This window comes from Eretmochelys imbricata, chromosome 1 (genome assembly GCF_965152235.1).
Source record: "Eretmochelys imbricata isolate rEreImb1 chromosome 1, rEreImb1.hap1, whole genome shotgun sequence".
In the NCBI taxonomy this organism is placed as follows: Eukaryota; Metazoa; Chordata; order Testudines; family Cheloniidae; genus Eretmochelys; species Eretmochelys imbricata.
This window is the reverse complement of record NC_135572.1, coordinates 194,280,447-194,296,493: the sequence shown is the minus strand read 5'-3', so window position 1 is coordinate 194,296,493 and position 16,047 is coordinate 194,280,447. Positions and strand designations below refer to the sequence as shown.

The 16,047-nt window shown below is 42.1% G+C and overlaps 1 protein-coding gene across 1 annotated transcript in view; it reads left to right on the top strand.

Moving 5' to 3' along the window:
* Nucleotides 1-4,048: 4,048 nt before the first annotated feature.
* LOC144259120 (uncharacterized) overlaps nucleotides 4,049-16,047 on the top strand; it is a 39,331-nt gene continuing 27,332 nt past the window's right edge. The window contains exon 1 of the mRNA XM_077807300.1: nucleotides 4,049-4,186. Coding sequence (XP_077663426.1) covers nucleotides 4,108-4,186 — 79 coding nt within the window. The 5' untranslated portion in view covers nucleotides 4,049-4,107. The remainder of the gene's footprint in view (nucleotides 4,187-16,047) is intronic.

Below are 16,047 nucleotides of genomic sequence, written 5' to 3'. Positions count from 1 at the left end.
AGAGTCTTGTGGAAAAACATAGTATATGATCATGTAAAGACAGATTATTATAATTCATAAGAGTGGGGGCAAATTAAGATTGCACAGGCAACCTAAAGTCTACCATTTTTTAAGTTTTGAGTGCTTGACTTTGCAACAGTAATGTTGCACTACACTATATATGGTGTTTTTTAATACAGGCTCCTTGATTTCAGTGGGCTTTGGATCAGACTTCACATTAGCACTATTTGTCGATCATCAGATTCATTAGTGGGACTGCCTGGCCCAGGAGATAGATTATGGGTAATAATGTCTTTCCCCTCTACTAGTGGTAGCGAATTCTCAATTCTATTCAACCTATTAGGCATGGAAACCCATCACCATCTGAGGGCGGTTTGATAGCCTGGTCCATTAAGTTGGCAGGCATCCAGATCACAAAAGCCACCAGAGTTGCTGTTATTTTGTAACATTCTGGGCAATTTTGCGGGGGGTGGGAGGGACAGGACAGAGAAGCCAACTCCTACCCCCCTCCCAAATAAAAACCCCATAATGGGTCATGAAGACTGAATTATGTTCTTGTCCCTACAGGCAATGCCTGCGGAGGATCAGAGTTATATTCCATTGATCCATTCAGAGGGGAGAAACTTGAACTGCTACTGATTGTGACATCCCTATTTTACAGAGAGAAAATTTCTAACTCATGAATTAGGTCCAATGTTCATCACCAGCACTAAATGCTAATTAAGTGAAAAGAGTCTTTTCAAGCAATCAGAATATTTCCTACCAGAATAGCCACGTGGATCACAGCACAGGAGCCAAATCCCATTTTAAAGATAAATCACTGCTTATTATTGACAAAATTTAGACTAAAAATATTAATTTAGCTCACTGGGCATTTTACAAAGTGACAGAACTGGCCAAAGTCAGCACTGGAATAAACCGTTTTGTCAGGGCTAAATTTAGTTTCATGTTTTATGGCAATTTCTCCACCTGATCAATGAGTACTTTGTCCTTCATCATTCATCCCTTTGAATCCCACCAGCATGTATCCTACTTGGTTTGTATTTTGGTTTTTTTTCCCTTTGAGACAGGTTTTTAAATCTAGGAAGTATTGCTTGAAGTTCTACAAATAACCAAGTATAGTAGAGCTCATCCAGTTTGGAAATTCAGCTTGAATACTGTAGTTACTTCACTAACACATGCTTCGAGGTGTAAGAGCAAAGCAGTAAACAATAAACCACAGATGCTGAACTAACTGCTAAGGCGGACTAAAACCCACAAGACTGGGGTTTCAGTTTAACTCCACGTTTGCCGGACATGATCAGAGACCCTCTATGGTACACAGGACCAAAAAAAGATTAAAAATACACTGCTACCCCATGGGAAATTTTCAAACATTTCTCACACACAATTCTGTCAACACATTTTAGGAGATTCTCTTTTTATTACCAGGATATTAGCCTGACTTTTTCTCTTGTTTTATTGTCTCCAACTCCATATTCGCCACATGAGGCCCTGATCCTTTCCGCAGCTACCAAGAGTGACAATGCAGGCAGACCATGAGTAGGAGCTCACCATCTACTACAATTATGAAGAGTCAGAAAATATAAGAGCAATAGCATTGGAACAATGTGTGTAGTGGGGGTGCTGAGAGCCATTGAACCAAACTGTAAACCCTGTATGTGACGGAAACCACTTCAAGCCAGGGCAAGCTGCTGCACCTCCAGCACCCCTAGTTCCAGCACCTTCCATTATGGAAGCACTCCAGATTCCAACATGCATTATTATAAATGCAGCACCATAGGGGTTCGTCGAGCCAGAAACCTGTCACAATTTGCCTATAAATGGCAAAGAGTTTACAGTCCAAGCCAGACAACATAGAAAAAAGATAACGAAAGGCAGGGAAATGCTGCAGGAGGACAATGCTTATATACAACCATACAATAACAAAGGCTCATGCTATATGGCTCAGGAAGTATTTCTGCAGCTAGTTGGTTTCTCTCACCGTGCCTTTTATTTTTAAAGTGAGTTTACTTTGTGACCAGAGTGAAGGCTGTTACAGAACAGCAGCTTCATGGCTCAGATGTGCGCCATTTTAGCTTTTGGTTTGGTCAGTTTAGATTTAGCAGCATGGAAAAGCTGAACATTCAGCTTCCCAGGGAGATTTTTAGGAAGGGGCAGGGCTGACCTTACCATGAGGTGAACTGACGCGGCCGCCTCAGGTGCCAGACTGTGGTGGGGCGCCACTAGGACCCAGAGTTTCAAAGTTTTGGCCCAAGTGAGAGGGCATGGGGGTGTCATTTGAGCTCCCTGCCTCAGGTGCCAAAATGTTGTGGGCCAGCCCTAGGAAGGGGCCCCACACTGAGGCAATTTTTGGTACAATTTTCCATGCTGAGGACTGGAGTAAAACTTAACTGTGGCACAGGGCTTTGTGTGGGCATGGGCCCCTCTGATCTGGGGTGAATTTCATAGTGAGTAGCTATTCAACATATCTTTATGTTAATGCACATCTATCTCCCCTGCTACATAGCTACTGTCTAAGCAACTTTGTGTACTGTTTTGAGCTGGACCGAGATAAGTTAGAGTTCCTGAGTCATAGAGTCATAGATTAAGTCCAGAAGGGACCACCAGAGTATGTAGGTGTGGAATAGGACTACTAGAACATTTATTGTACAATAAACCGGAGAGACTCATCTCATTTGTTGCTTCAGCACTTGACTCAACAGCACTTAATTGGCATGACAGGTATACAAGGGTGGCCAGAGCATAAAGGATGGAATTCAAGAATCTGTCAGAGGGACCATAGATCAGCAGCGCAGAGTGTGGTTAAAGAGACAAACACCCTCACCACCAATAATGCACTCCAGTAACCATTTCCAGGTGAAAATTACAGACAGCACCAGTCTATAAATGTTTACTTTCACACCCTGACTCAGATTCTGAAAGCTATGGTCCTCAGTTTCCTCATCTGTAAAGTGGGGATATTGATACTTGCCTCCATTTGTAAAACGCTTTGAGATCTACTGATGAAGAGCACTGCATAAGAACTAGGCATTATTATTTTAAGAGAAAAAGTATGGCAAAGAAAGAGTCAGGTTACATGTGTACATCACATTGTCTCCAATTCCCTGGACATACATATCGTACCAGCTTTGGGTACTTTATTTTCAAGTGCCAAGCCCTCTAGTCTAGGGTAATTCCATACATCTGAATTTTAATTAGAGGAAGTTACTTTCAAGAAATAACAAATCTCTAAAATAATAAAGTTTGGTTAATTAAAACCCTGCACATACGATCCTCCTCCTCTTATTCAAGTTAATTTATCAATGTTATTTCTTTTGGAACATCCAGTGTTCTCTATCACAATCTTTAAAATAGCTCCATTAACAAGTGAAATCTGTTAGACTGTGGAATAGCCTTGAAAGAAGTGGAAGAATCCCCATCCCTTGTGTCATATAAAGTTAAATAGAACATAGTACTCGGGTATGTACCATACAACACAATGCTATATTGACAGAAGGATGGAGAAAATTACCTAATAGGTGTTTACCAACTCTGGTAGGATTTATGAACCAACAGAACAAAATTTATGGTTTTGTCATACATTAGGTCCACACTTATCATTTACCTTCCTGTTTACTGATTAACTGTTCTTAACATATTTTGTCTGGTAGTTCAAAAATGGTTAAGACAAAGTTTGAATTCTGGTTTCCAGTTTTGTGCCCACAACCAAGTAGGAGTTCAATTCTGTGGGCACAAAACAACAAGTCTGATTTGCAGGTGCAACTAGCTAAATCAATGTCTAAAGGAAATACTTAGTCTCCATGAAATTGCAAGATGGTTTTATAACTGTTTTGCTCTTACAGTAATTGCAGAAACAGGCTTGTCTCATTTCTGTTTTTTGTAGGTGTTCATTACAGTCCTTTCCCCCAATAAGAACACGGTCTAGTTTTAAGTTTCCTGTTGTGGTTAACACATTCCACCCCTCCAAAGAGCCCAGCATGAATGATTGTAAATCTTATTTGTGTTATTGTATTTCTAGCAGAGTCAAAGAGGGGAAAAAAAGTCAGTTTTATTTAAGTCATAGTTTAAAGTGAGCCTTCAGTTTGAACTTGGAACAGAAAAGCAATGCATTCTCCTGTCATAGCTGGTTTATTTTACTTTCTCCTAATTAAGGCTTGGAAGAGCTTAACTGTCCAGTGTGAAGGTATGGTCATAATATATTAGATATATTACAGCTACTAATACTGTTCTAATTTTGGAGGGGACGTTTAGTTTATTTCATCATCACTATGTTGGTCTTAAATAAGGCTGAAATCCTGGTCCCATTAAAGTCAATGGGCACGTCGGTGTGGATTTCAGTGAAGCCAGGATTTCATGTCAAGTGTTTTTCTCCTATAGAAATGTATAGTCATGAAACTAAAAGTATTTCATTAAAATCAAAAGGCAGATTTTCAGGATCCTTTGTGCTATAAAATGACAGACAGACAATCTCTTTTAAACTTAATTTTATAGTCACTTATATTAGGCATAAGTTCTTGGTTGTGGCCAAGTGGTAATATTACAGACTGGCTTGGATACATTTGCTGATGACAGACTTCACCTTTGTTTCAAAATAATGCCAAAACTCAATGACATTTCTAAAAAGGAGGCATAGTAATGTTCTGTTATTGTGAATTTTTTTTTTAAAAAAAACAACTTTGTTGCAGTCACAATATTTGGCAAACATTAAATGGAGCAATCCTTTTATCGGCTTTTTACGGTGGGGAAAAATTAGCACAGAGGATGCGTGATTTGCCTCAGATCACACAGCAAGGCTCCAGCAGAACTAGAAATAAAGCCCCAAATCTCCTCATTCAGAGATGTACGTTTGGACTGCCCTTCTCTTTCACTAACACAGAAAAGGTGGTTTATTTTGGAATACTTTCTCCATAAAAGAGGATGTGATGAGAGCAACTGTATGTTTACAGTAGCATAGCAACGAAGAATCAGGGAGGTCTGTGGGTTTTGCCACTGAAATATCCATTTACATTCAATTAGCCGTTTTTAGAAGGGTGAGGAATGAAATGTTTGAGACCTCCTAGTCAGAACTTTATTTTGTATACATTGATTTAGAATGTTTCTCCTGTGCTTTGCTATGAAAAAAAAATTAAGTCCACAATAGCAAACAAGATTCAAACAAAGAAATGTAAATCTTTGCTTTGTAATCTCTTTATCATTGCAATATTTGAGTGTAAGAATTAACTAATTTTAGATTGCATTGTTCTATTCTGTACATATACCCTGTTCTGTCCGTTAAGAATAACGCATGAATACGAGGTCTAGGAAGAATGGTTATTATGAACAGCACTGTATTGGTAACAGAGAGACAAGGTGGGTGAGGTAAGATCTTTTATTGAACCAACTTTTGTTGGTGACAGAGACAAGCTTTCAAGCTCCACAGAGCTCTTCTTTGGGTCTGGGAAAGGTACTCAGAGCATCACAGATAAATAAAAGGTGGAACAGAGCGTTTAGTGGAAGTAGTTGACACATACTCTAAGGGACCATTCACACCCCTGTAGTTATAGGACAAAAAAAGAAGGGTTGGTGGGTTACAATAAGCCATAAATCTAGTGTGTTTATGAAGACCATGATTTTTAGTGTCTAGCAAAGTTATGAATTTAAACTCCCAGGCTCATCTACTGAAGGCAGTATGCAGGTTTTCTTTGAGGATGGGGATTGAGAAGTCAGATATGGAGCGATTGTTTTGTGTAAAGCATCTGCATGCAGGCGACATGGTGTTTTCTTCTTCTATCACATTTCTGTGTGAAGTCATTCAAGAAACCAGACAATCACTATGTTCAATCATGATTTTTACTGGGGCATTTAGAGTGCACTAGATGAGGTACATCACATGTTGTGATAGGCATGGCATGGATCTTGCAAGGTGTGTTGTGGGGGATATTGATCAGCATAGCAGGGGAGATACATCTGCAGATTTTGTATCAGTGGTTCTGGCAGGGTCTGGTGCTGCTTTGAGCTGGCTCCTGGTCTCTGGGGAGCGTGTTGCTGCTGCTGAGTTGGCAAGGTTGACTGTGTTCTGAGGCCAGAAGAGGGGGTTTAGGAAAGATTTCTTTCAGGATGTGGTCCCTATCGAGTATGGGTTGTAACTATTTGAGGATACCCCGTATGGGTTCCAGTGTGGGGTGGCAGGTGACAACTAGGGGTGTTCAGTCAGAGTGTTTTTTCCTGTATTGATACAGGTGTGCTGGGGGTATTTGGGTGTCCTGTTCCATGATGTGATCTACTTCTCGGGGGAGAACATCCTTGTTTGGTGAAGGTGATTTTAAGTGTTAAGAAATGGATCCCGGACTTTCTCCTTGTGTGGTATCTGAGGACCTGGCTGTAGATAACCTCCCCAAACACTCCAAGAAATCTGTTACTGGATCTGTGAAAGTAGGTGTGGTGATCTGTGGGTATCTCGTATATAGTTGTCTGAAGGGTTCTATTATTGAAGCTGATTCTGGTGTGGGAGTATACTAGAGAGAGTTTGATGGATGGATGCTGATGGTTGAAGATGTGGTGGAAATCTATGTGGGAGTTTAGGTGGTCCATTCCAAGGATGAAAATATCCATGTATATCATTGGTTTTGTGGTGCATTGGTCCAGAAATTCTTCCTCAAGATGGCCCTTGAAGAGGTTGGCATATTAGATAGCCATCCATTACCCATAGCTGTTACCAGTACTTCAGTGTCAACCATGGGAACTGACATGGATAAACCCAATATATAAACATATGAAGTTTCTAAATCAGAAAGCAAGAATGAATAACCAATCTTCCAATTATTATTTTGTAGAGCCAAAATGTTTAGTTCGTGGCTACTCATCTTAGGCTAATTCCTGAGCACCTGGCCCTTATCCAGCAAAGCATTTAAGCACATTCTTAACTTTAAGCATATAAGTAGCCTTTTCAGCTCAGTGGGGCTGAATATGTGTTTAATTTTAAACATGTACTTAAGTGCTTCGTGGGGTCGGGCTGGTGTGCTCAGCACCTTGCAGAATTAAATCTTGTGTGTTAATTCATACAAAGTCTGATTCTACAGACCTTCCATTGAAGTTTATGGTAATTTTAAGTATCTAGGGACACTAGAGGCCAAGCCTTTGAAGTATAAACGTTTTTCTATGGAAATTGCATCAACAAGTTAAAAATGATACATTCTAAGAGAAGCTGTTTACAATTCTAGGAGGTACATTTAAAAAACCTCTCTAAAATTTAAAGAAAGGATTCCAGCCAAAAAAATAGTTTTGACCAGTAGCTAAAGTTGTCCTTTTCACTTGATTTTCTACTGTATTTTTTGCTGATCTTTGGAGAGCCAACATAACCAGATATCTTCCTGTACTGGACAGATTAGACAACCAATAGCAGTCTTTGGGAAGAGCACCCATCTGGAAGCTTACAGCTGTGACAGACTGTCAGGGTTCCTTCCCCACTCTGAACTCTAGGGTACAGATGTGCGGACCCGCATGAAAGACCCCCAAGCTTATTTCTACGAGCTTAGGTTAAAACTTCCCCAAGGCACAAATACTTTGCCCTTGGAGGGTACGCTGCCACCACCAAGTGATTTAACAAAGAATCAGGGAAAGGACCATTTGGAATTCCTATTCCCCCAAAATATCCCCCCCAAGCCCTTATACCCCCTTTCCTGGGGAGGCTTGAGAATAATATCCTAACCAATTGGTTACAAAGTGATCACAGACCCAAACCCTTGGTCTTAGGACAATAGAAAAATCAGTCAGGTTCTTAAAAGAAGGATTTTATTTAAAAAAAAAAAAAAAAAAAGGTAAAAATCACCTCTGTAAAATCAAGATGGAAAATAACTTTACAGGGAAACAAAAGATTCAAAAACAGAGCAGAACTTCCTCTAGGCTTAGTTTCAAAGTTACAAAAAACAATAATAAAGCTCCCTCCAGCAAAGGAAAAATTCACAAGCAAAACAAAAGATAACATAAAATGTCTTGCCTGGCTTTTACTTACAATGTTTGTAATATGAGAGACTTTTAGGATGGTTTATAGGAGAAGGAGTTTTCAGACCTGATGCTTCCCAAGAGAACACGCACAACAAAGCCTTCCCCCCACCCAAGATTTGAAAGTATCTTCTTCCCCCATTGGTTCTTTTGGTCAGGTGCCAACCAGGTTATTTGAGCTTCTTAACCCCTTACAGGTAAGGAGGAATTCTAGGCTACCCTTAGGTGTATGGTTATGACACAGACTTAAAGGCACCATCACTGTGATAGCTGGGTGCAACTGACGTAGCTGAAACTGGGTCATTGTGAATCCAGAAAGAAATACACCATCCTTCCCAGCAGCTTTAAAAACAAAGGAGATGAACCTGGCCAGTCAGCTACTGTCCATCCTTCTTAGGGCTACTTAAGATTATTGCTTTGATAGTTAAGTGCCACTAAGACCCTAGGACTTCAGAGTTTGGTCAGTTGAAAAAGCCTGGGCCACAAGATGGACCTTGACACTACAGAGGTGGCCAAGCTTGTACTTCAGAGTATTTTCACTAGGCACATGGCCCCACTACAAAGAATACCCTACCTGGAGCTCCACCTAGGCTGGGTCTTCCAAGGCTGCGGTCTAGGGTGCTAGGAGATGAAGACACTGTCTTGAAGGCCCTTCTGAGTTTTCAGACATGCAGAAGGGCATAATTACCTGCCTCACGTGTGTGCTGAAAAGAGCAAAGAAAAATAATTGACAGATTCCATCCCAACCTCAATGGCTCATCTATTACACTGCAGGGGGAAAATCCTGGTGTTGGACAAGCTAATCCAACAAGTCTTTCCCCTACCTGCTGCTTTTGTGACTTAGTGCTGTAGCTTCTCCCCAACAATGACAATGCTTGATATAATTCATAGGTTGGTGTGAAACCCCACAACAAACCTGGTTTTGATTTCACAATTTTACTTCAGTGGAGTGCTATTTATTGCATTTATTGCACTGGAGTTACCCCCATTTAAACTAGTGTTACTGGAAGTTGAATTGGGCCCAGTGCATCTAATCATGAGGTTCTTACAGTCCTTGTTCACTCAGCCTTATCCAGCAGCAACTTACACCTCACATGAGTCAGAGACTCCACGGCCAGAAGAGATCATTCGGATCCTCTAGTCTGACCTTCCATACAACACAGGCCAGAGAATTTCCCCAAAATAATCGCTAGATTTTATATAAAGAAATCCAAACTTGATTAAAAAATTGTCTGTGATGAAGCATCCACCATGACCCTTGATAAATTGTGCCAATGGTTAATTACTTGCACCATTAAGAATTTACACCTTATTTCAAGTCAGAATTTGTCTAGCTTCAACTTCCAGCCATTGGATGTTACACCTTTCTCTGCTAGACTGAAAAATCCATTTAGTAAATATTTGTTCCCCACTTAGGTATTTATAGACTGTAATCAAGTTACCGCTTAACCTTGGTCTTTGTTAGGATAAATAGATGAAGCTCCTTGACTATCACTGTAAGGGCAGTTATCAAATCCTTTAATCATTCTAGTGGCTCTTCTCTGAACCCTCTGCCATATATCATCACACTGTGTAACAACGTGCTGGATTAGGACCATGGCAAACTCTCTGGGGCAGGGACTGTACCTTTTAGGTTTGGACAGGAAATAGCATATTGTGGGTGCTATAATAAGCAGTACCTAGTGAGGAACTCTGCAGTCTGACACAGTAATGGCCATTACTGCAATACTAGCTGCCCAGGAGTTTGAACCCAGTGATTTTCTGGTTACCCCAGGAACAGTCTTTGGTAGATGTTACTTTGGCCTGGATTATCCTGCCAAATTCCACGTGTCGATGTCTCCCCTAGCACAATCCTCCCTGCTTCTCTAAACCTCACAGGGACTTCTCCATGGGAAGTGGGTGGGAGACTGGACAGATTGGGCACAAGAGTGAGTGAGTGTGTGTGTGTGTACCTGGGGGAATGCACATCAATTCCCCAACTTCCATCACAAACAACATCCCTAATGTGAAAGCTGGATCATTAGCCGGTGATGCCTAAGGAAATAAAAAATAATGAACAGGCTCAAGATTACAAGGCCCTGCCAAATTAGACACTACCCAAAACATAACAGATTGAGCACTAGGCTAGAGCCACTAAGGCCCAGATCCTGAAAGATATTCAGGCACCTAACTCATGTGGATTTCAATAGGAATTAAGCACCTAAACACCTTTGAGGATCTGGGCTAACTGACTAGCATTGCCAAAAAATTAAAATCTTTTATTCTTCGATGGCAAGCAGAGAACCTGTTTTAATTCCAGTGAAAGATCAGGCCTAGTTTTCTGGCTACGCTACATATTCCCTCAGGTTCAGTTACAATTGGAAATCAACCTAAAAATAATGAAATTAAGAGATGACAGGAGTTTTCCATGGAAAGGGTTAATCTGTCCTTTTACCCACCATCCTTACAGAGGATCCGCTTTACACAGTATGCGGGATGATCCTTCGAATCCATGCCATTTTGCTCAGCTGACAACAAATGGCTGTATTCTCTGAGGGAGAGCTTTGCCCTTAAAATACACAGGCATGGCCTTGTTCACCAGCAGGCTACATGCCATGCCGGAGATACAGGCTAGGGTTTTCAGAAGTGCCCAGCATTGGCTCAACTGCTTTTCCACTGAAATGAATGGGAGGATTTAGGGGTTGAAGCATGGTACTTGACTCAGGAGTCCTTTCCCAGCTCTGCCATTGGCTTACTGGACAGATTGGGCTCAAGAGGAGGGGTGGAGCTGGGCGAATGCTCATCAGTTCCCTCACCACCCCTGCAGAGATTAGTCCAGGTTATGTATTTTCCCCAGAATCTCTTTTCTGTGTATGTTCTATCCCCTATCCCCACCCCGGGTAGCTGTGGCCAGCATTAACCCCCCTGAACTGCACTGTTAGTGAGCCAGAGGGGACCCCATTGGGGAAGGGGGGCACAGTTGATGCAGAGACACAGTCTCTCTGTGCTAATGGCCCTGGCCTTCCAAGGAACCCAGGGGATATATTTGGTTTGGGGCAAATTTCTCCTCTCAACAAAACAATGTGGGCAGGGCAATTTCTGCAAGGTGGAACTTCACCTGAGTTTCTTCTCCTTGAGCCTCTGCTTATTGATTTTCCACACAAGGAGCTGATCTGAGCTTATAGCAAGAATTTTCCTTGAGAACAAGGAACTCATATACATAACGAACTTAACTTAACATGGGAACGATCACACCCCTCCTTTGATCATTTGCAATGGAGTTTCAACTAAACCCTTTTCTTGCTTTAACTATTCCAAAGACTGTGTCAATATTTCAAACCAAACCTTGCTACGGTTGAGCTGCAGAGTTGGTCTGCATACATCTGGTGAATTCCCCAACCCCACGAGTGTAACAACATGCTCAGACTGATACTGCTCTAAGTATGGTTGGCCTTTCACTTCAGCTTTAATTTTTTTTGTTATATTTCCAGACATTCAAAAGGTGAGAACTAGAAAAAAAACCCCACATGGTGAACCAGCTGAAGACCTTTGGGGGTGGGGTGGAGTGGGGTGGGAAGAGGAGAAAAACCACCAATGGTTCAGATGAGTTCAGTATGCCACAACAGGTTGTGCATATCTTGGCTCTAAGTGGTTTTTTCATCCACCTCAAAAGTGCCCCGAGAACTAAATAATGCAGACAGTGTGTTTTAAAAAAGGTGACAGTTTGGAGCATCCATTATAATTAGTTATGACAACTAGAGCAGTTTTCTGGTCTAAAACACAGTTTGAGACTTAACAGTTCACCTGTTAATTTCCAATTTGTATGGTGCAACACAACCCTCAACACACTCACCTGGCATACCGTGTTCAGTTCTGGTCACTCAATTTGAAGATTTTACAGAAGCAAAACCGAGTCTATAGACAGACAAGCTAGAGGTGCGGAAAGACTTCTAGGAGAAGAAAGGAATGAGATTGTGATTATTTAATTTTAGAGAGAAGATTAAACTCATTGCCTTTTAATAATATTGCTTAATATTAAAATGTATAGAAATAAACTGTACACAGTGCCAAATTTAACGGTACAAGTCACTAACCAAGGCATTTATCAAAGCAATCCAAGTAACCATGCAGATTTTAGAGCACTCAGAACAACAGAGATTTGAACAGACAGCTAGACTAAACCTTAACTATAGTAGAGCTGGCAATCCATTGTATTATGACCTCCATCACCATAGTATCTATGCACCTCACCATCTTTAACATACTTAGGCCACGTCTACACTAGTGAGCTTGCAGCAGCACAGCTGTACCGATGCAGCTACACCACTGTAAGATCTCTCGTGTAGCCGCTCTATGCCGGCAGGAGAGAGCTCTCCCGTCAACATAATAAAACCACCTCAACAAGCGGAGGTAGAGGGAGAAATGATCCCACCGGCATAGTGCTGTGCACATTACCACTTATGCCAGTGAAACTTATGTCACTCAGGGGGTTGTTTTTTTCACATCCCTGAGCGACATACATTTTGCCGGCATAAGTGAGAGTGTAGACATGGCCTTAATCTCATAACACCTGTGAGGTTGGGAAGTGCTATTATCTCCTTTTTAGAGAGGGGGAGCTGAAGCACAGAGAGGCTAAGGGACTTACCCACAGTCACATAGGGAATTTGGTGTAGAGCAGGGATTTGAACTCATGTCTCTCAAGGCCTAGGGTAGTACCCTAACCCCTGGCTCATCCTCTTCCACTGGACCACCCAGCAGGGTTATAGAGACCAAACATTACCAAGTATGAAGGCAACCCCTAAGTGCTGGAGTTAGGAAGAAACTTACCCAATGGTAGTCAGCAACATAGTGTCCTTACCAAGGTTTCCTAAATCTTTTTCTGTAGCATATGGTACTGACCACTGTTAGAGACAGAATATTGGCCTAGATAAATCACTGGCATATTAGGAGATCTTGCAGATTTTGTTCCTTGCCTGAGTTTATGTGATAAATTATTCACAATAAATTATGACCACATTCTGAAAATTGATCCCTCTTCCTCAAGAAACCATTGCCAAAGTGGATATACTTTATCACCAGGATGAATGTGCATGATGATGGGTGGACATTTACAAAAAAGTCTTGCTCATGAAAATTAAAGCCTCATAAAAGTTAAGCATGAACACCTGCGCTAAAAAGTAGGCAGTACTGTGAAGCTAAGCAAGTGACCTTGACCTGTAATGAAATAGGAGTTCGCTGAGTAGGTGTTTGAGACAGGTATTTTTAATCTGAACAGGCTTCTGTTTTCCTTGAGTAGGCATAGCAAAGAACAAATGGACACGAAGACCAGGTCTACAGTCAAAAGTGACATCAACCCACGTACCTCGCTCAGGGGTGTAGATTGTTCACTTCCCTGAGCGACATATTAAAGCCGACCTGACCCCCACTGTAGACAGCACTAGGTTGATGGAAGAATTTTCATCAGTCTAAACTAACTACGCCAACAGGAGGAGACACCCTTCCACCACTGCAGTGAGTGGCTACACCTCAGACACTACAGCAGCACAGCTGCGCCATGCCACCGTAGCTTCAAAACGTAGACTAGCCCTAAGTGTTTATTGTTACTCTAAAACCACATCATCAGTTTACCACATTACTTGTTGTTGGTGTCTATTGCTCTTAAACATAGAAGATGAAAAGATCAGATGCAAGCTTGAACATATTCAGCAATGCGTTATACAACGTAATCCTCGATAAGCCATGCGTTACACAGCTTCCACTATTGACCCAATGTCTTGGTGTTATGGTGGGGCTGGAGGTCTGTACTATGCCCTCAGCAGGATTTAGACACCAGGGCCAACATTTTACAGCTTTGCTGCCAATAGGAAACTAAGCCCATTCTTGGGCATCTATATAATAGCAGCTTGATTTCTAGAAGAGCTGAGTATCTGCAACTCCCACTGAAGTCAATGGGGGAACTAAGCAAATAATGGGGTTGGCAGGTGGTTGGGATACCTCGCTGGAAAATTATGGCCATCTAAAACAGAGAACCAATGACATAACCAATGGAAACTTCAGTGTTTCATTTAAGATGGCAGTGGTGAGTTCTTTACACCTGCTCTGGCCCCTTCACACTGGGTGAAAGGGTCACAGCAGCATAAAGAAGCCCTGAAAGCCCTGGTTCTGGGCAGAATAGGATTCCCTTGGTTCAGGCACTGTGGCAGATGGCAGTAAGTCTGCCTCCCAAAAACTATTCCTCCCATTGCAAGCCCTGGTGTAGAGGCCATGCTGGGAGTAGGGCCACAAAACACAGTGCTGAGGCCCCAGGAGGCTGCCCCAACTTGGAGGGGCCCCGCACAGGACGGTCACATTATGCCTCAGGCCTCTCCAGTAGCCCAGAATCATGAGGGCACAAAGATAGCTTCAAGGTACCTTGGCCCCCCCTCCCCCTGAGCTGCAAGTTCTATGCTGTGACTTTTAGAACTGCAACACGTAATCTGGATGCAAACTTGTGAAGAAAAACTGTCTGCAGATTTAGATTCTGTTGCTATCTGCAAGCTGACTGGCTGGCTAAAAAAAATCTGATCTATATTTCCTATTCATACATCCATCCATCTATGTCTAGCACTACTGAGATTATTTGTCAACATGTACAAATTTATTGACCATTCATTTGTGCTTTATTCTAACATCAGGCAGACAATTTATCTTAGGCTCTGTCAATTTAATTGATTGTGGCTTGATCTTACACCACCACAGGAAACAAAAAAGCAAAAACTCCCCAGCACCCACCTCTTGCCCTTCCCCCCCCCACCCCCAAGCACCTTGTTCAAGAGTCCCATTCTACCAGATTAAGACCTGCAGCAGCCAATTCCCACTGCATTTTACTGAGCAATTCTGTAATACCAGGAACCAGAGAGCGTAGCCAAGTCCTGCTCTGACCACTAGCTACCAAGTTCCTACACTACTGTACAGCGAAATCTGGAATGCTAGCTCAACCTCAAAGCATGAGTGGAGCTACCTATCCAGACCTAATGGTTTTGGACTTTTGTAGTAGCTGACACTACAGTCAACAACTCTCTGTATCCGCAAAAAGAAAAGGAGTACTTGTGGCACCTTAGAGACTAACAAATTTATCTGAGCATAAGCTTTCGTGAGCTACAGCCCACTTCATCGGATGCATGCAGTGGAAAATACAGTGGGGAGATTTATATACACAGAGAACATGAAACAATGGGTGTTACCATACACACTGTAACAAGAGCGATCACTTAAGGTGAGCTGTTACCAGCAGGAGAGCGGTTGGGGGGGGGGCAGATTTAGAACCTTTTGTAGTGATAATCAAGGTGGGCCATTTCCAGCAGTTGACAAGAACGTCTGAGGAACAGTTGGTGGGGGGGGGTGTGAAATAAACATGGGAAAATAATTTTTCTTTGTGTAATGACCCATCCACTCCCAGTCTTTAGTCAAGCCTAAATTAATTGTATCCAGTTTGCAAATTAATTTCAATTTAGCAGTCTCTCGTCGAAGTCTGTTTTTGAAGATTTTTGTTGAAGAATTGCAACTTTTAGGTCTGTAAGCAAGTGACCAGAGAGATTGAAGTGTTCTCCAACTGGTTTTTGAATGTTATAAGTCTTGACATCTGATTTGTGTCCATTTATTCTTTTACGTAGAGACTGTCCAGTTTGGCCTATGTACATGGCAGAGGGGCATTGCTGGCACATGATGGCATATATCACATTGGTAGATGCGCAGGTGAACGAGCCTCTGATAGTGTGGCTGATGTGATTAGGCCCTATGATGGTGTCCCCTGAATAGATATGTGGACACACTTGGCAACGGGCTTTGTTGCAAGGATAGATTCCTGGGTTAGTGGTTCTGTTGTGTGGTTGCTGGTGAGTATTTGCTTCAGGTTGGGGGGCTGTCTGTAAGCAAGGACTGGCCTGTCTCCCAAGATCTGTGAGAGTGATGGGTTGTCCTTCAGGATAGGTTGTAGATCCTTGATGATGTGCTGGAGAGGTTTAGGTGATGGCTAGTGGCGTTCTGTTATTTTCTTTGTTGGGTCTGTCCTGTAGTAGGTGACTTCTGGGTACTCTTCTGGCTCTG